The sequence below is a fragment of the Merops nubicus genome, unplaced genomic scaffold (assembly GCF_000691845.1).
Source record: "Merops nubicus isolate BGI_N331 unplaced genomic scaffold, ASM69184v1 scaffold32108, whole genome shotgun sequence".
Classification (NCBI taxonomy): Eukaryota; Metazoa; Chordata; class Aves; order Coraciiformes; family Meropidae; genus Merops; species Merops nubicus.
Window position 1 is genome coordinate 30,192 of NW_008628290.1, and position 23,642 is coordinate 53,833.

General features: G+C 35.4%; 1 protein-coding gene across 1 annotated transcript in view; it reads right to left on the reverse strand.

The window, feature by feature from the left end:
• The window catches only part of LOC103778993 (FAS-associated factor 1-like), a gene marked incomplete at its 3' end in the record, with an annotated part of 68,761 nt that overhangs the window by 15,345 nt on the left and 29,774 nt on the right, over positions 1–23,642 (reverse strand). Inside the window, exon 7 of the mRNA XM_008946611.1 lies at positions 18,951–19,056. Within this exon, the coding sequence (XP_008944859.1) occupies positions 18,951–19,056 (106 nt within the window). The remainder of the gene's footprint in view (positions 1–18,950; positions 19,057–23,642) is intronic.

Genomic DNA, 23,642 nt, shown 5'->3' on the forward strand with positions numbered 1-23,642 from the left:
CTCATAGTTCAGGCATTCTTCCTGAACTGAGCTTGCTTCCAGAACTGGACTGGTTAAATTAAAAACTTAAGTAGTAGACAATACCAAAATCACATTCTCCTTTGAAATTCCAAGATCTTAAAAGAAAAATACATTATCTTGTTCTGCTAAGAGGAGTGTACAACTAAGTCTCTCTCACTGCAACAAGAATTTATTCATTGTGTCTTCAACATTCCCCACCTTATAGAATAGGTGTAGCTGAAGTAACACAAAAACCATACTGATGAAATCCCAAAATGGTTTCATGAAGGCAGAGGTCAATATTTCTTGAATATACAACCAAGTGTAATTTCCTTAGTGTTCAATCAAAACCCTACAAGGAGTTACCTCTGTGTAGACTCCAGTCTTTACAAAGCTGACCATTCATACGCTGCAGAACAACAACAGAAAATTTAATGACCACTTCAGGAAAAGAGCTAATATGAAGCTACTCTGACCATTTTCACTCTTCTACTGTGCAAACTTGTCATCTCACTGAAACAGAGAGATTTGAATAAAGGTTAACTTAATTATTTAAACATACATACGATTTTCTCTGTGTTTTTCAGTCTTAGCTCGACACACAACTCTATAGCTATTATATAAGAAGTGAACAGTATTCCATTTAATGAAAAAAATCACTTAAACTGCAGGTTATTAAAAATTCAGCTACTCATTTCTCCAAAAATTTCCCAATGTGGCACAGAATTGTATTCCCATCAGAATTACTTTTTCTCTAAAATAAAACTAGAAACTATGTATTACAAAGCAATACTCACAAATAACAAATATTAAGATCAGAAAAGCTCTATTCAGCTCAAATTAACACATTTCTACAAATCAAAGCAAAAATTATCCTCACTTTCATTCCTGTTACAGAATTATCACCTCAACAGACAATAAAAAGAAAGATCTAAGGAGGTATTTCAGTATGTCCCGAAGAAATATTTTCAGCTCTGTTTTACTTTTAAGTGCTTGAAAACAAAAGAGTAATGAAATGCTCCTGTGCAGTCTTTTTTATTATTCCATTATAACAACAAGAGAGTTATACCGGTCTTTATTTTTCATATACTTCAAACTATTTCTCTCACTGCAACAATGGCAACGGAAACCTCCAACCAGAATTGACAGTTACTTAATAGCAACACAGAAGTTCTGCTCTGAGCACTAACCTTCCTCAGAAGGTTAGAGTGCTCAGTTCTGCACTTTAAAATAATCAAATATCCCTTGGGAGCAGGTTTCCATGAAAGTCAAAGATCTAGAATTCTACCAAAACCCAGGTCATTCAGCTCTGTTCTGTTGAGTCTCCTCAGACTACTTCTACCTATTATGAAGAACATCCACTAATGGAGACGAGCAAGCACCCCCTAACCCTGAAAGCATCCACGTACAACGTGGGATTTGAGATGGGGAAGACAGATCTGTTACAGTCCAGCAAGAACAAGCCAGAACCCTGAAGAAAGGACTGGGAGATTTTGCTGGTCATTCACCCGGAGAGAGAGTATGCCCTGGATCTAAAATTGTTTCAAACAGGACAGTGAAATCATAATCACCTCTTTCATAATCGATGTGAGAACACTTGGAAATTAATTAGAGGCACAATCAATGGATCAAGAATGCACATAACAGGAGAGCTAAAGAGATGTAAGGTCTAGAATAGATTCATTAGCGCTTTTTACGTTGTTTCTGGAAATAAAAGATCACCCTTGGCAATCACAACTTGGAAAGTTTTGAGGATATCCTCCAAGGTCTCATTTGTCATAAATGTTCCAAATCAATTGGGTACATGATCTCTGGACTCTCAAACAGATGCACCAGAAGGGAATGGGTCCTTCTGAAAGTCAAATGCTTTCTGAAAGAGAACTCCAGTCCCCGAAGGTCCTCGTTAATGTGTGAACACCACAGTGACATTGGGGTACGGTTAGGCTTCAGCAGCTGAAAAACATTCTGTAAAGAGCTCATGATCCTACCTGGGCGAACGACCTGTCACTTAGCCACCAATCACCAGACAAGGCACAGACAGCCCTCACAAGGATGGCATGACTGCTGACAATAAATTTGGTGAATTTATGTTGTAGTTTTGTGTTTCCAAGTAACACATGCATGAATAGCAGTCCCAGCACACTCAGAGTCAAAGATTCTTGCCCATTTCTTGGGCAAGAAATGAACTGCAATGTACAGAGAAGGAAATCTGGCACAGGCTGACTTCCTTAAGCACTGAAACCAGATCAATAATATCAAATCCCTCCACATAAATGCAAAAATAAAAGCATTCAGATGAGAATAAGTATTCTCATCTTATATCCATTTTAGACATTTGGAAGAGTTTCTGTAAAATCTTCCTGCCTTGAAATAAGAGGCTGTTAGTAAAGCCCGGTGCATTAGAAGACCCAGAAAGGCTTGCCTGCAAATGTCTTGTGAAAATGAATTACTGAAAAGCAGCAGGAAAAAAGGTTGCAGGGGTGGCAGCAAGCCAACAAAAAAACCCCTAAGAGCTGCTGGTAATGGTGTCACACAGACAGGTGTCTTCCAGACCAGAAATGTGTGTAATCTGTCACCAAAGGTACAGAGAAAATGGACTGACCAGACTGGAGAGGAAATAGGTCACTCCTTTCCAAAATCTTCAAAACTCTTTTGGAGGTAGAGCTTGAGATACTATTGAATATTAGCCCATCTATGGTGGCATTGCCAGTGATGATACCCTGAGATGTCTACCACAGCTTGCAAGGAAGCCATGGGAGCAGGAAGGCATTCAAAGGCATCTGCAGTTTGTTCTGTTGCATATCTTTGACCTTGCTGCAGACTTTGAAAGCATAGAATCAATCTATGATGGAAGAAATATCAGCAGTTACTCACTGAAATTCAAAACATCATTTGCCTAAGAGACAAAAAAGATGCTGTTTCTAGACTTTGGTATACAGGTAATGTCAGAAAAACAAAAGGAAGCTTCTTTTCCCACCACCAACTCCTCAAGAGTGATATTCAGATCTGATCCTTGGGAACAGGTCATTAAAAGAGTAGAATCTGGGATGGAGATTTTGAGGATATGCTAATGTCACATTACCTTAAAAATACTTAAAAATGCACATCAGACATTAGCCTTGGGAAGAAGTAAATGCAACCTGTAAGAAAGCTCCAATATCATCCAAATGAAGAAGCTGAAAGTAGAAATTACAACCTTATACTTTTTTCAGTGTCTGCCTCTGAAGCAGATCTTAGGGCATGTTTATTGTGCAGGAATGGACGATAGAAAAAAAAAATTCATAATAAAAACTGTGTAGAAATACTTGCAAATTAAATGCCTCTTTTTACTTTCATCAGAGTTTTCCTTTTAAAAAAGAATCAATAAAGCTTCACAAGAGTAAACTGTGTGCAGTTGTCCTTCCGGCATCAACAGCAGTGCCAATTAAATTCTCAACCCTAAATCTTTATTGTTTCCTATTAGCTGCTAGCCAGAATGAAGACAGGGATTTTCTGAGATCCCAGGCTGAGACTTGCTGTTAGCAGCACTTAGAAAAAAAACATTCTTGCTTTGACTTGTCTGCTGCGTAAATTTGACATTGAAGCTACATGGTGGAATAATACCAAGAAGTTAATTTTACAGAAACACTTAACTTTTGTGACCAAAATCAACACTTGGGGGTGGGAAAAAGCCACTGAGAGGTCTGCCTGACTTCTTCTGCACTGCTTCTTGGGCTCCCTTTCCAAGCATGCTCCTGCAGAAGTCAGGCTGCTGCTGACCCCAGGGGCTGCCTTCAAAGCAGCACATGGGGAAGAAGAGGGGAGCAGGATGACAGGGAGTTAAATACAGCTATAAAATGGCATTGACTCACAGCTAGGATCTAAAACAGAATTCTAAGGGTAAACAGCTGCTGAAAACTGCTCAATCTCTCCTTCTCCCTCTCCCACCCTCAAGCTCTGGGGCAACATTTCCAAGGGTGGCAGGACACAACTCCCAGAGGTCAGAGATAATTTTGGGTAAGCAACATCCGACCTGTGCAAGCAGAGAGGAATGCAGAATTAGCCCTAAATTTATAATGTTACAAGGTCTTTAATTTTTTATAAAATAACAAGAAAAATAAGCTATCTTAAGGTGCATTTGGAGAATACACCTAATTTTACTTTACATAAACACTGCTCCACATGTCTTATCCCATTCCCTAAGATTACGGACCAACTGCTGCACAGTGAACTCCTCCAAAACACCATGAACCTCATGATGCAGTATTTTCACATTTATTCAATAGCAGTGGCATTTCTCACTAAACTGAACAAAGAACTAAAAAGAAAAATTATCCAAGTCTCATTTCAACATGGATAGTACATTAACAGAAATCAAAAGTGTAAAAAAGATTTTATTCATAATGGATATGAACACTAAACTTTCTAGTAGAAATTACTAGAACTTACTATACGTAACACTACGTTTGAATTGCCAAGCAGTCAAAAAAGAGAGTACAACTGGCTTTTTTTCCTTATTCCAACTGCACTGCCCTAAGTTAATCATGATTCATGAATGGGAAGAAAAAAAAAAAGCAAGGAATTGTGAAAGAGCTTTTAAAAAGTCTGAGAAGCATTTTTTTTTTGTCTATTAAATCAACCAAAGCCAAAGGACTCCTTTTGGCTGAACAAGAAAGTCATCATGGAAAGAAATCCAGGAGGAGCCTTTAAATACCCTGAAGAACATGCCTTTTTTTTGTTTTAACTATAAAAGGTAATAATATTTTGTTACACAAAATTGAGGGAAACTGTAAAAGGTCCTCAAATCAATATCTTTACTTATACACTTGAGTATGTGCCACTTTAGAGGGAAAACTTCAAGCTCATTAGACTAAAAAGGTAGGAGCACTGATAGCAGGGCATGCTTATGAGGTTCACTGCATGTTCCACATCTGGCATTACAGTATTTGGTGGTACCTCAGTACTTTACAACCAGTATGGCTGTTCTAGTATAGACTTGTAGTTTCTGCTTAACTTGCATAGTGAAGATGGGACTCTTGAGAGAAACCAAAGTTTTGCCCTCTACCAGATGCATGTATATGATGAGGTGTTTTGTAAATACAAAGGATTTTGTCTTTATTTTTGTAAATACAAAGGATATTGTTTGTCATGTATCAACCAATACAGGTTGAAATTATTCTTTTTGTCACCAAAGACAAGCCTTACTTGGCTATAATTTCATCTAATTCTTCCTTGCTTATGTTAAGGCAGAGAAGCTGCCCTTAAGATAAATAAGAATATTCACACAAGAGTTCATGTTGGTTTAACTAAGTCAGATTAGAAATACACCTTTATTTTAAAACCAGTAATGTTTTTGCACAAAGCATTTCTAAGGTGGAAAACACTATTAAATCAGCAATGTGTTCTCGAAGTTTTCTTCATCACTACAACTCATAAACAATAATGGAATTTGACACAGAACTTTTAAAATGGTCTGAGACACCTCAAAAAACACAAACTAAATACTGACCAAACCCAAACTGTTTCAAGGATAAAAATCCCTACCAAACCTTAATAACTAAGTAATAAATCCCTTTGAATCAATACATTTGGAACACTAATTCAAGATGATTAAAGAAGCAGATAACATTAAGAATTAAAATGCAGAGCACATAATATGTAAACATCAAACACAAAATATTATTAATTGTTATATACTTCTCATGTATTTGCACTACACACGTATTTCAAATGCAAATATTAATTTGGAGAGAAATACCTACTGTATATGCACACACTGAAACAGTTTGCTCAGCTATACTGCATCAATGGTTTTTTAACAAGTTATAGCATCACAAGCTGCTCATTACACGTTCAGCTATTCTGTCTGTTTTTCTCCTGTGAAGAAGTTAATAAAACAACTGTTTTACAGATCTGTACTAACAGCTCCTCCTCTGAACTAAAAGGATACTCATAGCTTTGCATATTCAGTGTATAAAACTTAGACCAACAAAGAGACAGCAAAAATGGAAAAACACCTGTTTTCTAAATCCTAGGTGTTCCACACCTAAGTGTGGGTTTATTGAATTATGGAAATTAACATGAAGAATAAAAACACAATTGACAAAAAATCCATTTGATATTCATATAATAATCAGTGAAAATTCAGTCTCTGAAAAGCTAATGTGCAAGCATTGTACTCAGGAATTTTCTTCCACATGAGGACAGTTTTCAAGTGTAATTCAACATATTAGCACATTGCATTGCAGAAAATAAGTATTAAACGCATAATGATTTTAAAGCTTCTGGTTTAGTGTTTTTCTACACGGTAAGGAGGAAACTGTATATAGAAAAGTTAAGTCGGATAAATCATCTTGCTATTTTTAAAACAAGCAGCAATGAAGAAATTCTTAGAAGTTTTTCATTAAAAACTGCAAAAGAGTCAATAAACAAGAAGATAAAGAGCAGGAAGGAGAGAGCAGTGGAAAAGAAAACAGGTATGTGGACTAATATAGAATAAAAGAAACAGAAAAAAGAAGAGAAAAAAAAAAGGCAACAAGCAAAATGACCTGCAGAGAAGAAAATCTAGATGGTGACTGTCAAATTTTCTAAGTTAAAACTAAATTATCTTAGATCCAACCTATAAACTGACATAAAGCAAAACACACAAACTGAGAACTGAAATTGGATTTGCAGTTCCCTTCTGATACCAGTGTCTTGAGACAACAGATGCTTCTTTCAGGCTGCACACTAAAACAATCCTCTACTTCAAGCAGTTTGCATTTCTGTTTCAGAAGAAACATTAATCTCCAAGTTTTATTGTTCCACACTTCAAACTTTCCTAAGAAAAAAAATTGAGTTAAACACAACGCTAAAAAAAACTCTACCCTTTTTGGGTAATCAAAGGGCTTGTCTTACTGCTCATGTTGATTCCTTGTATGACTGCTTTTCAGAGAGCTGAAAACACTCAGAGGGTGAACTTTTCACGTCATCTTTCATTTATTTCTTCCCCTTCAAGAACAAATTTGACCACCTCTCTTTACAGAATTATTAAATAAATGACAGTTTCTTCTAAAATGGAGGAGGTTTTCCCTGTGGTGTAATATCTGAAAATACTGTTTTGCACCAGAGGACTGATGCAGAACCAGTCCTTGTAGGATGGAATTGCATTAGTATTTCACTTCCAAAACACACTCCTCAACTTGAGTCTTCTACTGGGCCAACTTACTGTACTTAGGCTTGCATGATGGAACAATCTTAAAGAATGCAAATCAAATACTATTAAGATCAAACTAAAACTGAAGATGCACAATTTTTAAATTTCAATCACTTAGAAACATTCAATCCACAGAACCAGACCAGAAATGGTCACTAGTAGAAAGCCAGAAACATAAACAGCATGGATGTTAGCTCCTCCCCACCAAATGGTTTTCTCTGCAGACCTCCTATTGCTTATACAGACATAGCTGTGAACTGCAACTCAGTGTTCTGTGCGAAGATTTAAGGAGGAAAGTAAAGACATCTTCCTGGCAATTCAAATTTAATCTCAGACTACTACTCTCATTCCACCTACTCTCTAGTACTTTCATCCCCTCCAGAGCTCACAGAATGCTCTAGAGAAGTTCCATATTTTTCATTGGCCTCAGAAAACCCAACCTTGAAATATTAACATGGACTTGCCTGGCTAGACAGTTTACCTTTTGTATCAGGGAGAGAAGTTTCACTTTATTGTTTTTTACTACAAAAAAAAACATCCTCTTCCACTGCTCTGTTGCTGCTTTTTGAGAACATCAGAGCTTCTCCATTTTTTTTGTCTTAGTCCTGGCCTAGGCTGCCCTGTGATCATAGTTCTCAGCTGCAGTCTAGTCTTTTTTTTTGCCAGCCCAAAGTCAATGCATAGAATAAAAAAGAGCCAAGACCTTTTAAGCAGAGTGGGTGAGACAGTTATAAGTTAAAACGTCAGCACGTGAACCACTCCCTGTATTAAGCTAAGCATTTCTTACACTCTCCACTTTTGAATTATTCAGGAATAAGTCCTTCTTGGTTTTTTTTTTCCTTTCTTGTCCTTTTGTTTTTGTAGGACCTTTTTGTGGGTAAGTGCACGAGGAGTTTATGCAAGACACTGAGGAAGTATGCTGAACTGAAATTCAGCTTCCAGTTAGAGAGAAACTAATGAGGGGACACAAACATAGCTCACAATGTTTCTTAAGTAAGAGCTACTGTTTTAGAATTGCTGAGTTCAAGAAAAGGTAGCCTGTCATCAGAAATGAGCAACAATATAAAACCTTTGCGTCTGTTTCTTCAAGAAACTGCAGAGACATTTGGGGTGCTGCATTTTGCCTTGAGACCAAGAGTGAAGTGACTGGAATTACCTCAGTTTTTAGGATTCATTATTCCTTTCTTATTTGCCTTGATGGAAGGGAATGCCACATGATACCAGGCAGCTAGACTTACTGCCGTTCTGTAAGTACATATTTGTAGGACAAGGCTCTCGCTTCCTTAGAGGCAAATTGTAGAAAAACAGAAAAAATAAAATCCCTGTTCTTTGTGCTCCTCTTTCCTTTTTTCTTTTATCGCTTATCTGTTTCCAATATTGTGAAAGTCTTGAGATATTATTCTGCACTCTCAAAGGACAGTAACACCATTATTTTCAAGAAAGCTACTAGATAATAGATGCCCTACGTAACATCACCTTCCTGGGGAGGAAGAAGAGTGGTGAGAGTCAGGGACTTTGTACACTGAATCTCTGTTGTTTGCAACCACCTCCTCACTCCAAATTGATACAGACAAATTAATGATGTCTCAAAAGTTTCTACTGTTGTATGAAATCCTCTTAATTCCAAAAGCATCATCCCCAAAGAATCAACATGAACAATATTCTAGGCTGAACATGGCACAGTCAGAGAGTTTCTATAGGTAACCCAAGGGGGGCTTGGGGTTTTACTTGTGGTTTTTTTTTGTTGTTCGGTCATATTTCTAGGGTGGACAACAAAGTTACATCTACTTAAATCCACTAAACTGAGCTCAAGAGGAGCTGAAAAATTACTGAGGCTATTTGCAAAACAGCCTTTTTCCTGTGTCCCTCACTATTGGAAAAGTAAAATATCCAATAGAGAAGAAAGTTCCGCAGAACTAGGAAGTAACCTTTGGCCAGAAGGTAGACGATCTGCTCCCTGAGCAGACCAAAAATGATCAGGTTTCATATAGGAAGACACTTGCTTACACTGTTCTCATGTCCTACAGTGAACATTGTCCTTAAAGTGTTCAAGATCAAGAGTTTGCTGATGTGATATGCAGGTTACCACAAATTTCGCTTGGGCTGGCAGGATCTCATGGCAGCTCCCCCTTTTCTGGAGGACTTGGCTTGCTTTCCCATCCTTTTAAAGCCTAGTTCACTCCTATGACTAGCTACGCTTTAAATAGTTTGCCTCTCCCATACTCAGAGAAGATTTAACTTGACAAGTATCTCCACCCTGTTTTCTTTTACTTCAGTGTCCCTACAAAAGTAGATTCAGGTCTCGAACAACTTCTTGTGCCATTCCTACTCTGATGCTTCTCTAGTTGGAAATTAGGTGGTTTGATTTCTACATACTTTAAATATAAAGCTTTACACTACAAGCTTGTATCGTTTCTGCTGTCCACCATCATCCCCATATACCTTCCAGCATTACTGCTTTCAAAACAAGGTACAAGTAAGTTCACTTTGACCTGCTAACCTAGACAGGGCAAAAATAAAATAGATTTGAGGCTTGGTACAAACCCAAAAATTGTGATCAAAATATATAGTTAGTAAATTGTTTGTCTAAATCTTTCATGTATGATGAAAGATTATTATCATAATTCATTAGCAAATTACAGACTTTGTAATGCAGGCAGTCACAAATTTGGCTTTGTATCAATCATTTTAGACCAGCTGGGTAGGAATTAACACAACTCTGGGATACATAAAATAAAGTGCTCTTTCATTTTTAATTCACTGGAAACTTTGAAGGGAAGAAACGGAAGTTCTTTCAAAAATGTCAGTTTTCCCTCATTTTTCTAAATCATTCCATTTCATTGTAGAGATACAGAGATACAAACACATACACAGAGTGCATTCGTGTTGTTGAATATCGCAGTAACTGCTCAATCAAAATAAACTGAATATAAAGTATATGTAAAAGAAAAACAGTGCCATTTTTAAAAAAATATCTCTCTTTCATTGCTTCTGAGGCAGTCATATACGTTAGTGATCACGAGAATTACTAAACAAACATGAAAGCTAATAGCCTAGCTACTCACAAGATACAATATTGTCAAAAATCCTGCTCTGAGCTTTTTCAGCCTACCGAGACGACCTTGTACAAAAACGCTTATTTTGATTATGTCTACTTTGCCTAAGCTACAAGGCCATGTATAGTGACAGCTGCATTTGGGAACAACTTAAAACAAATTTTATCTTAGTGGCACCTAATCCAGAGTCTGGTACAAGCAGCATGGAAAAGTCAGTGTCAAAATTAAACAATGAAGGCTTTTCTAGGAACAGATGCTTTTTGCCTGCAGCTGTAAAAACCTTAAAACAATCCTATACCCCACTGTCTGGTCACGCCACTATCACAAAGCAAGGCATAAATTTTGCCACTTATTGCAAATGTTTGCCAAGAGCTTCTATAACCCTTTTTAAAAACAGTAACAGGGATTTCTTGAGGGCGATTACGAGGCTGTTTTATCCTTTAAATGAGTGCAAGGCTCTTCAATTTATGCCCATGATTCTTAGTACAAAATCAAAAGCAGAACTTCCTAAGCTCGTGTTTTACACAGGAACGTATCTGAAAAATCTTAAGAAACAGATTTACTAAAGAGGTAGAGCACTGTTTCACTAAGATGTTATGGACTCGACAGAGACAAACCTTATTAATTCACATTTGAAACGGCAACTATTTTCTTTGCATAGTAATTACAAAGGGATGTAGAGCAGCACTATCATTACACTGCTGCTAAGATACTGTTGCCCTTTCCGAGTCGTGTCTCCAGACTACTACATTAAATATCCTCATCACCTCAACTATCCTAAAACTTTCCCATTCTATTAAATGAAGGCACTAATAAACTTTAAACTGAAATATAAACTCCTTGTGAAAAAAAACTTCTATAACACAATGAATAGAAGTAAATAATGAGTTCCAAATTAAGTGAGCAATTTACAATGCCAAGAATCTAGCTGCTCTCCATATCAACTTATGGGGGTTTCAGATTAGCTTCTGTTGTGTATTTAAAAGTGATAGCACCAACATGATTTACATATGTACAATATTTTCAAATAGTTTCTCACCAAGCAAGCACTCCAAAATTGTGAAGTGTTTCTTTTCTTACTCAAGTTAAACCCAAACAAACAAAAAAACACAACACAAACAACAACTTTTCCAGAACAACAGTTCATTAGCACCTCACTATTTATAAGTATAATTGGGTTGTTTGATGAGAAAACATGAGAGAACACTGTGCCTACTATAATTTGCACAAGTACAAATTTCATTGTTTGAAAACAAATCAGCAATTCAATGATTTTTTTTTTTATATAAGTGTATATCATGCAAAAATAGAAGTGTTCATATTATAGTTAGCACAGGATATAAAGGTTAAAACATGCTCTAGTACACTTTAATTTACAAGCTGTAAATTAATTTAATTGCAAAAAATGCTAACTTGAATTTTTCATTTTTGATTCAACTTTATGTAATTTATACAGATGGCAGTGCTGTGCTATTGAGCTACAGGGCAGTGCTTTCCCACTTTAAATAGCACAGGAACTAGGGACATAGCTGTTTAATATGTTCATAAAGCTGCTTAGGTTTTCTTGCCATTTCATGCTAACACCTTTTTAATAGCTAGCATTATGATAGAAGCCTAGCATAAAAATTCTCCACCCCGAAAGTAAAACATAGCAAATATTCAAAATCAGAATAACAAGCAACGGTTTTAATTGCAATTTCTAAAAAAATTCAGGGTTTTAAATTAGGTCTTGATCCCCAAAATCCTTAGCATCCTTAAATTACATGAGCAAAGCCATTCAATTCAACATGATTACTTCCAAAATAAGGACAACTCACATGACTGAGCATTTACAGAGCTGAACCTATAACCAAAATTATAACAATGACTCCTCATTACTTTCAAATTCAAATAAATTGATCCTTATCCTTGGAGAGCTTCTCTCCAATCTAACTACACTTACGGATGGAGTGTACTAGAGACTGAGAACGAAAGGAAGAAGGGAGATAGAAACATACACACAAAACTACAGGCACTGACAAATCGAAAGCTAACAGATGTATGACTTCTAATTAGTTATAATAATCTGTGCTTCGATGCTATTGGAACATGCCTCACCTTCCCTTGGAAATCAAACGTGTTCCTTTGGAGTTTTAAACTCTTCTGGGCACTTCTAAATTTATTCGAGAAAAAAACCCTTGCTTTCAGCAAATTTTAGATATCTACAGTGATAACTTTATGAAAGGAAAATATTAAATTATAATTATCCTAAACAGACACAGTCTTGTGAAACTAACCCTACATTCATATGAAAATACAAAGCATTGACTATAATGAATTTGATTCATCCTTGGACACAAAGCTTTACCACAGTAAACTCAGTCAACTGTTGCTCTTGCTTTTATATTCATAGTACTTAAATAGCGCACTTTAAAACAAAAAAAACTCCAATTGGCTTTTCATACATCCACCCTCCCCAAAAATAACGCACTTGAAAAACCCAAATGATATGAAAAGGCTTCAAGGCCTCTTTTCTCCTTTTCACAGCACTTTTTTTTTTATTTCTGTTTGCAGTAATCTGCCTTTCACTTTCTCATTGCTACAGAACAAACGAGGAGGCTCAGCACTTTGAAAAGGGGGCTCAATGTGTAATGGGTCCACTAGAATTAATTTAGTTGCACCAAATCCATTGAGCAGTGAGGTTTTTTTCTCTTCTCAAATCATTTTGAGTCGGATGCAGCCCCCAGCCTTTGTAATTCTAGTAAAGCACTTAAAGTGCACAGTAGGTGTTCATCAGGACCATCTGGTCAAAAGCAAAACAAGCTGCTGATTTTGCCTTTGAATAGAATGAAGCAAGTGTGAATTAGTCTCTTCAATTAGCACTATTACAACCTGTCAAGTGCATATTGTAAAACAGGATTATTACAGTATTGGTCACCAGTGCAATTATTTACTCTCTGCCTTTTCTTGCATATAAAAATGTCCATGTTTACTAGTTTTTGATAACTGAAGATCGTTTCTTTAATGATATGCACATCCAAACCCACCAAAACCAAATTACAGGTTATGAAATATATTCTGTCAAGAATATATTAAGCTCCATAATTAATAAAGAAGTAGAAGAGTGCCCTTCCTTTATCTTTTTCTTTTTATGCAGCAGAAACAGCAATAATAGTTATATACCTTTATCAGTGCGATCCCTTCGAAACAGATCTCTACAGTCAGATATTAAGATATTTTAAGTGCCTAATAAAGCTATCACTTTTGAACAGGTACATAAAAGGTATTTTCTCTTTATTTCCCAAGGAACTTCCTTTTCATATAATTCCTAACACATGACCATTTACAAAAAGTTTACCAAGGATTTGTTTCAGCAAATACATTTTAGTTTAGCAATTTGCTGGTTTTCTTTAAAAGAAATGAAAAAAAAAAACCACATCAAGAAGTTGAGTTAGCTTTATAAAAATATTTTTTTTTTCTTTCCTTGTTTTTAAAAAGTCAAAACCTAGCTGGCTAGCTGGTACTCATTTACCACTGTAGAACACTGAGACTATCACAGTGATGTTTAAATTATGTATACTGTCGTTATCACTCACTATAAATTGAATATAATTTTTACGTAACAGATTTCTTTAAAAAGCAAGCAAAATGTTAAAATTTCACAAAAAGAATATACGTCTCGTGCGTACAATCAGTATAGCAACCACGTATTTTACCAGCTTCTCTGATACTAAGAGAATAATTGAACAATAGTGTAGAATGTTTGTGTACCTCTTATTAAACACTAAAAAGATTTTTATTAGCATAAGAATAGTTTTTGACAATTTTAAAGCAAGTAAAAAGACCTCAGAATATAATACAACTGTTTCTGAAGCTGTTAACTTATGTTCCATATTTGGATCTATCCATATTCTGATCTCTGGCAAATATATTTTACTGCAATTGCTTAGCTACAACATGAAAAAGAAGCACATTATTTACAAACACATTTTGTGTCCCCATGCCAGTGTCTGACCCTTATTGTGGGCAATCTCACTCAACAATGGGCTTGAGAATATTTTGTACAGATACTAAAAATGGGGTCTGAAAAAGGTATAAGACCTTCAGCTGGATTATTTTTCTGCCTGCTGAAGGTAATTAATCTGTTTACCTATATTTATATATTACATTTATTTAGGCTTTTAAAACGGTGGGTTTGTACGTTTTTTCATTTCATCCACTTATCAAAAAAGTTTTTAAAATTTCAGCACAAAGGACTTCAAACTGTCATTAGGGTCTGTCAACACAGAATTTATAGTTTATCTCAGGCCAAGGAGCTGTATGCACGAATAGTTCCTCCTCCTGCCTGGAGAGCTATTGGATACATTGCTTTTCGTATTCCACCTTAGCCAGTGAGTCTATAGGGAACAAAGAACAAATATATTACCTACTGCAGGTGACAGGGATGCTAAACAGCTACCCTCTGATTAGGTTATTGGCTAAAGGAGCAGAATAAAGAGCAGATGCAGCTATGCAGAAGCAGACAGTATTTAGGGATTCATCTTTGCATTGTTTGCACAGATTTTATATTTTACTAGGAATTATAGTGCCCTGTGGTACATGCTTTACCTAGTCTTCTCAGCTAGAATCTCCAGCAGTTACAAAATAAAATCACCAATTTACAAGAGGCCTGAGGTTTCTGCATATTTAACTTGTCCACCCTGCAGCAGCCACAGCTTGTGTACACTGGATACTTCTGTAATCCTCCACGCAGGAACCACAAAAAGGCTCCAAAGGGTACAGCAGCAGTAAAAGAGAAAAATGCAAACTTCTTGTTTTCAACAGAGTTATACAGTTTGATAACTTTTTTTTCACCCCCTATGTCACTGACTAAAACCAGAAAAAGTGTGGAGCATGCTACTGTGACAAGAACTCAAATTCAGAAATTTTTCACAAATTAGTCTGCTCTAGGATGAGAACACAAGCTTGCTATCCATGAAACATTTAAATATCACCTCCTTTGTAAGGGGTTGTCCTTCATTTCCATCAAATAATACAACTACAATTTGCAAAAATGAGAAATAGTAGAAACGTTAATTTCTAAGTAAGAGCAAGTTAATAGGAACACAGAAAAACAAATTATGTTGAATGTGGCAATACCACATTGTAATAGTTTACCTTTAAATAAATTACCTTGTAATAATTTAGCACATAGCTTCTCAAATCAAAAGCTAAAAATTCTCTCACTCCAATTATGGATAGCCTCTAAAAATTATCTTAGCAGAACAAAGAGCAAGTATTCAGACAGAAATCTTCTTTTAGTCTTCTAAGTATCAGAAATTAAATTTGTTAGAATTATCTTGATTTAACCATATGATACATCAGAAATTCATTCATCTACAGTCTCCAAACTGGTACAAAATCTACTAATTTCCAGTTTAAAATGTGGGTCATGGAAAAAAGTAACCATCAGATTTCCCAGAACAGTATCTGACCAGAATTAATTTAATACTGCAATTTTACAAGAACAAACAGATATCAGAAACCTGTGACACAGATTAATTTGCAATTTAGACTGACATGTTATCATTAACTTTCAAAGTTAACAAATTCTCTGCCTAAGTCACATACACAAAAAAATCCAATATCCAGAATTTTGCAAAAGTTTGGTTTGATTTTTTATTTCATTTCTGGAGATTCTCTATAGGCTCATAATCCCACATCCATTTAACTGAACACAACTTTTATTTTTAAACCGAGAAAATAAATCTTAATACATAAACAGATAAAGATGTAGATACAACATGTTTAAAATTTCTTTTGTAAATTTGAAAAAAAACTTTTTCAAGTAACAACCAAAATCCAACTACTGAATTGAAAGGCAAGAAATCGTGGAAGCAGGCACGAACACTGCCGCTTCAGGCTTCTCTCAGAATTTTCTGTCAGATTGTTTCCCCATTAAACACCAAGATTTATTTGAAATAACAATTCATCCAAATACCGTTTACTATTAAACATGCATTCTAAACAATAAGAAAAAAGCAACAGAGAATTGAAGCAATAGTTTAAGAGGAAAGCACAGCTGAGAGCTCACTGCTTTTTGCACTTAATCCGTTGCAAAATATTAATGACGGTTTTGAAAGGGTGGCGGGGCTGGGGTTTTGGTGTGGTTTTGGTTTTTTTTTTTGAGAAAAAAAACACTATTCTTTAAAATTCACAGTACTAATAACAACACCAAACTTAACTACCCCTGGAGAGACAGTTGCACCCAACTGTGGCAAGCAGTAGAACACTTATAGAATTTTAAATATTTCTTTTAATAATTGATGTAGTCATTTTGAATCTTTCTGCATAGGATATAACGTGTGAGTAGATTGCATTAACACTGCTTAAACATTTCAACTTGTCAGTATGGCCAAGTCGATTTCTGAAATATTTGCAGTATTTTCCCATCGAAACAGTAATAAAGGTAGAATAAATATATGCCACTGCTTTATAATCACTGAACATTAATGAATATTTTATGTCTTTTTAAATCTCCCTGTTTAATTTAAAAGGGTGAAATTAAGTCTCCTCCCTGCAATATGCCAATTATCTGTAAATCAAACAATAACTTGGCCATTATACTCCTTTTTGTTAATATACCAGAAGCTAATTTGAAAACACTGAACGGCATTTTTAGGTAATAATTGAATAGTCCTTCCTGCCCTCTTGTGGCTGGCAACGGCAACACACATAGAGCTTTTCCATGATTACAAAAATATACCAGACAGAAAGTAAACTATTCATTTGCTAAAGTCTGAACAAGAGGGTGAGAAAAACAACAAAAAAAAATTATATATATTCACCTATCTATCTAACAGTCACTGGAGAGAAGAGAGACAAGGGAAAGAAGAGAATGGAAGATATCTCTCATTCCTCCAAATCACACAGACTAACTACATTTCATCGATCACTTGTTACTGTGCTCAGGCTATACTAAAAGGAAAAAAAAAATTAAAACTCCAGTAGGGTGTCAGCATATGAAACAGTGCCTGTTTTCTATAATTTGACAAATGTTCAGCAACCCTTTTACTTCAGCCAAGTCCCCAGTGATTTCCACAAGACTCTGCACAGACAGAGTCTTGTTCACCTATTCAGCACCAGCTGCACAAGGAAGTCTGGAGTTCTTTTTTCATTTTAGCCTCTGAAATGGTCTTCATAATTTTTATACACTCTATTTGATGTAATACTTAGATACAAAGCAGAAAGGCAAAGGAAGGTTTGATGCTCGTGCTGGTGGTAGGGTTGAGGTTCTTTTTATTTTGTTTAATGAGGAAGACCCTAACTGACTTTTAAATTACATCAGCTTCATATGTTAACATGTTGACTGTAACCTGCCATGACCAACAAAGAAGAAAACTTCAGTGTAGATAAAGGCAGCCTAGATTCCCATGCACTGTCACACAGCCTTCTGGTTCCTTTAAGCTGGGTAAGACCCATGAACAAAGTAGTAATTGATATAGGATAGATAAAAAACAAACAGACAATACACATATATGTATATTTTTGTATGTGTTTTCTTTTAGGATATCACCATTTTAAAATTAAAACCAAATATTTCAACCATTTATTTCCATAAATATTCGAATTCTTTTTAATTGTAAAGAGTCAGAGCTTGGCCCCTCAAAAATCAAACTAATGCAAATATGTTTGTTTGTTTATATTATTTTTTTAAAAAACCTAAAACTTACTATAATAGGTTTATAAAGGTAAATAGGCTTTCACACAGGGGAAAGATAAGAATTTAGAACTTAAGAGTGATAGGATTCACGATCAAAACAGTTAATGATTATTTTTCATTGTATGAGATATTGCTCCTATACCTAATATTATGGAACTTAAAATAATTCTTTCTACAATGTCAGCATGTGACATGAAAAACTCAAATAAAATCTGTTCAACCATAAAAGACTGAGAGAAGTGTCAGACCAACAGCAAACATACATTTAATCTGAAAAGCAAACATTTAATCTTAATATTTTGTAATGTGAATTTTGAAGATTCGCATTTCTGGATTGTTTGTCATATTCCCAGAAGTTAGTGGGTTATATGGAAAATAACATCCAAACCATGTGGCATCAGATATACCACGGAGCACCAGACAACCACCTTTGGCTCTAGAACGGAGTTTAAAAAATATGCAAGGACTGCTTGTTCTAAATTCAGTGTTCAGTCATATTAGAGATATTTGTTCCTACAGGACTTAATTCTGATGAAGTTCACTACAATATCACCCCTTGCTGGCTGTTCTATGAAACAGCAGGGACGTCCATTATTCACAAAACCATTTGACTACCAAGGTAGTAAGAATTACAGCACTAAGACAGCAACCAGTAATGGTAGAGGTGCCTTCAAAATGGACATAGAGCTGGCTAAAAGCAGAAAAGACAGAGGAAGCTTCAAGGGGCTTAAAGATAAAATGTCATCTGAATAGCTGCCTTTCCTTATCTCTCCAGAATAGCACAATAAACACTGTATATTTTGGTATTACAATGCAAAAAAAAAAGAAAAAATTCTTTATAATTTAAAAGATAAGCTTTCTTAGGCCAAGTTCTTTAATCAAAATACAGCAATCTTGATGATCCAGTTGATTAAACTAAAAAAAAAAAGACTTAATAAAATAAATGAATTGCCACCAAGACCAGGTAAAGCCTCCTTAACAGAGCCAGCATTAGCTATAATGAGCTACATTTCTTCTTCAGCTGTGAAGCAGCACTTACCTCCTGAATGGTACTGCTTCCTGAGAAGCTGAGGTTGTACTCCCGCTGGACTTCTCGATGGGTGACAATCAGCATGAAGTTTTGATTTAATGACTCCTGCAGGGCCCTGAAATGGTTGAAAGAAAAACAAGAAAATCAGGGATAAGCATGTTATAGCTTGTTTTACAGTTAGATGCAAAAACCCCAGGGTACCCTAAACTCTACACGGACAAGTCCAGGCACAACATTATCATCTCTCTTTTCACTCTTAAATGCAAGGAAGCATGCTGAGAATGACCAAAGGCCATTCCTGAACTCCTTCCTTAATAAGGTGACTGCAGCCTTTAAAGCTCTTCTAATGTTAAGTATTCTCAAAATTGAGAGTCACATTATCTTCACAAACATCGGGTATATTTAGCACTCATAATGCCATTAATACCAGGCTTGTAAGCATATTGACGACCAGACAAAAAAAAAAAAAATCAAGCTACAATGCACATTAAAAACTGATGGTAAGTAGACCAAGGCAAAGCATGCACTCACTTCTCTAGGGTTACCTGAAGCATAAACCGAATGGAAATTTTTCCACTTAGTTTCATTCAAAGCACATAAACCCAGCTAATTAGAAGTGGAAAACTAACTGCAGCAAAATTTCTTATGTGGGTACTAAGCATTTAGAGAAGTTAATTCTGCTCAAATTGTTCTAAATGTACATTAAAACACCTTTAATCATCCAGATTTTTTAAAAAAATAATAAAGATATAAACAGGCCAGCTGTATGCCCATGTCACAAACTTGGGTTGTTTTTGTGATTTGCCTGGTAACAAAACATCTGGATGTTAATTATACAGCTACCTATTTCTCAAAATAGAAGGCAATAGATACAGCAATTACACAATCTCATATAGGTTACAAAACTGCAGCAACACTGTATCATAGCTGGGATTTCTAAACATCATTTAGTCAGACTTGACCCCATTCAGTGGCACATGGAAGTAAATTGGCCTTATTAGATTCATTTTTTTCTTATCACATACTCTTAAATGATAGACTAGGGTTTCTGGGATTCTGTACACAGAAGGGCACAGCTGTATCTTAAGATACACGATGAAGAAACAGACTGGTAGATCATTTGAGATCTAATTTGTTAGTTTGGACTTGTAGTGGAATAACTGATCTGCAGGTTTGCTGCTCAGATGGTAAAGAACCCATGCAATACTCACTGGATGCTTCAGCAAGAGATGCACTTCAACATATCAAGAAAAATTACTTTACAACTGTAACTTCACTCAGCAACTTAATTTGGATTCTGTGACATTTTAAACCTATTAATCACATAGTACAAAACAAATCCACTAAGTGCTATTTTTTTGCCTTTTATAGTTTTGTAATATGGAAGATAAATTTAACTCATTGTCGATGCTAGGCACGATCAGGCGTATGAGAGACATTACAAACATAACTGAGATAAGCAGTCTATGCTGAACATGAAGTTAGCTGCACTTGTCACAAAATCTTGTAAGAAAAGGCCTGGAAGGTTTTAAAATACTTAAGTCCTTCAAAAGAGAAAAAAGAGGGTCCTTAATGTTGTAAGCCTATTTTCAATGGTAATTCTAATTTGACTGTTAACAGTAAGTTTAGCATCGCCATAACCACATTTTCTTTTGGCAAATGTTCAGTAGCAACTAAAATATCCTGCTGTGCTTTGGCGGATTCTGATTTTTTCATTTGTTTTTAGCAAATATTGGAGGCGAATGACATATTTAATTGCTCTGAAAACATTAATTACAGCATATGTGAATGGCTTTGGATTCCATACACAGGAATCACACAAGGCCCTGTTATTGCTGTCTGAAAATCTGTAGATGCTAACTGATAATGTAAGTCAGGATTTCATTCTTTAATTGATGTAAACATAGTAAAACTGGCTTGTTCAATCAAACCCTCAGTCTCTCAAGATACACATGATACACAAGCTTCAGTACTATCCAAAATACAGCATGCTAATAAAAATCATCTGTTGACAAGAAAGGTTTTCCACTACTCTATTTCATCTGGACGTGTTAGCAGAAAGTATTTAGCACAGGAAAAAATACTCTTCAAGCACAGTTAATTTAAATTAAGTGCCATAGCATTAAAAGTCTCAATTTCTGAAGTAATAACAATTTTGACACCTATTTTTTGGATTTCTGAACAACAGAAGCTGAATGTTCTTAACAAGCAAATTCTCAGTACAAACTGCCAAATACAGTCAAAGAAGAGGATGAAAATTAAAATAGCTAGAAAAAAACTAACTTGAAAAAAATTGAAGAAAAAGCCACTTTTGAAAGTGTTAGCAATTAAAGCACGTTTAATTATTCAGCTTTTCTTCAGAAAAATAATGTAATGAGGGATATTACTTCTGCTTATACAGAAACGCAGCAGTCAACTGAGCAAATCCTTTGAGTTTCTATATAAAAATGTCATATGGTGAGCCAGCCATAAGACCTGGACTAAACGTTAGAAAGTCCAGTGGGAGGAGGAGTTGATGGGACACCTGATGGGCAGTTTGTTTATCCACATTATTGATGCCAATAGAACTCTGCTTCCAAAACACACCTTGCACTAAAATTATATTTTCAGCCATTAAAACTCTGATCAAATAGGTGTATTTTGGAAAGATTTCTCCCTGACAGTAAGCTGAAGCTTATTGTTATTTCTTTTTAGATACATATTGAGAAGAACAATCACAATGCACATTTCTAAAATTTCGGCTTCAGCATTTGCAGCAGTTTCATTTTCCTGCAAATGTTATCAGTTGACTACAATCTTCCAAATGAAACATCTGCATTAAAAGGAGAAAAAAAAAAATTAAAAATTAAAAATCAAATCAGGGCCAAACCTCAAGTCCCATTAAACTCAAGACTTTTTTTTTCCCCCATCAGTGCTAACAGATTTTAATTAATCAGAGAATTAACTAGTGGGCAGCGAAACTAAAAATCTAGAAACAGGATTAAAGTAGGCCACTCTTATCAGCACCATTTCCCCCCTACTGCAAACCCCAGCTTTCAAAAGCATTTGCTGATAAATTATATACTGCCCCTACTTTTTTTTTTCCTCAGCTGAATGACTATGCATTCACTATTCAGCACAAGAGGCAAGGAAACTTGACAGCATTTTTGGGCACCAATTTTCCATTAGAAGAACTCTACCTACGCCCAAAAAAGAAGTACAAAACCAGACAAAAGAAAACATACCTGAGCAGTCATCACTCCAAACAGTTCTAGCAAAAAAAAAGACTTGGACCACTTCAGGATTTCACATGGATTGCTCATTTAGCACTGGTTATCAGTGTTGTCACAATGCACAGAAACCTCCATGATGGACCAGAACTCAGGTGGGGTTTAAACTCTATAGTATGCAAACCTTCTTTGAAACTTCAGTTTCAAGCAAAGGAAGTTGCAAGAATTTTTTTTTCACTGAACTCAAAATACTAAAACTCAATGAAGAGTCTGGAAAGAGTTTATTCGCTAGCTACTCCATCAAAATTCCAACACAGCACGATTTATAAACCACAAGTCTTATAAATTAAGAACAGAAACAGTATTTAGCAAAAAAAAAAAAAAAGCACAACTGCAAATAATGCTGATCTTAGGGTACAGCAATTGTTCAATCAGTCTATGCAATGCTGAAGCAAGGTGTCAGAAGTATTGACATGTCTTAGATTTTGAGCTTCCAGTTTTACTGCTTTTCTATTGTTCTGTAACAATATATAAAATACAGTAGTTGTACCTATTGTTAGGTTGCTGCCTTAATGCTTTATTTTCTGATGTAATACTTTGCTTTTTAATAGTGTCTTTCTTTGAACCTTTAAGAGTATTTTAAGCTTTGAAACTGAAAGTATATCCTTAATGATCAGCAAGTGCTCCTTTTCATTTTAGTTCTGTAAGTTTTTATGAAATACATTCAGTATTTCCCATTAGGCAATATCTTTCTCAGTCACATAGAGATTTCCCCCAAAATCTCTGAATTTTATATAAATAGATATGACACAAGGTAATTAACATTTCCATTTTAAACTTACAGATTTATACAAGCTCATGTCAACAGAAGTCCAAATTTACTGTAATTACAGATTATTTACATTAAAACAAAATAAGAAATCAGTATGTAAATGTAATGTTTGTTGTAGCTAATGCAGCAGGAGGTGGTAGATTAGGTTCAAACAGCAATCAGTTAGCAAATCTGGCTAACATGTAAATGAGCAGAAGCCCTTTTGTTTACACTCTATTGCATTTTAAACTTCAGAATTTTTAAACTGTCTCATGAGCAGATGTGAAAATAAAACATTAATCTTACCATTCTTATTGAAGCTTTCAAAGTAACTAAAGCAAGGCACTGCCCCTGTCCAGCTAAACAGACAATACTAATAATTGGAGTTGCAGGTTACATCGTTCTTAATTAACACTCTGCGACAGTTGATACCATACAACAAGACACCATGCCACAATCACCACTCCTCTGCAACAATCTAACACACACACACAGTGTCAGCAATATATGGACCCATTCCATCAAAGATGGGCCTTTTTATTCCTATCCACAGAGATTATTTCATTTCTTAAATAAATTACAATTGCATAGCTAAAATACATTATTTGTAATAATTGCCAATGTATGCACCTGGTCAAATAGCTTTTAACTGTTTTGAACCTTTCAAAGATTCAAGTATAA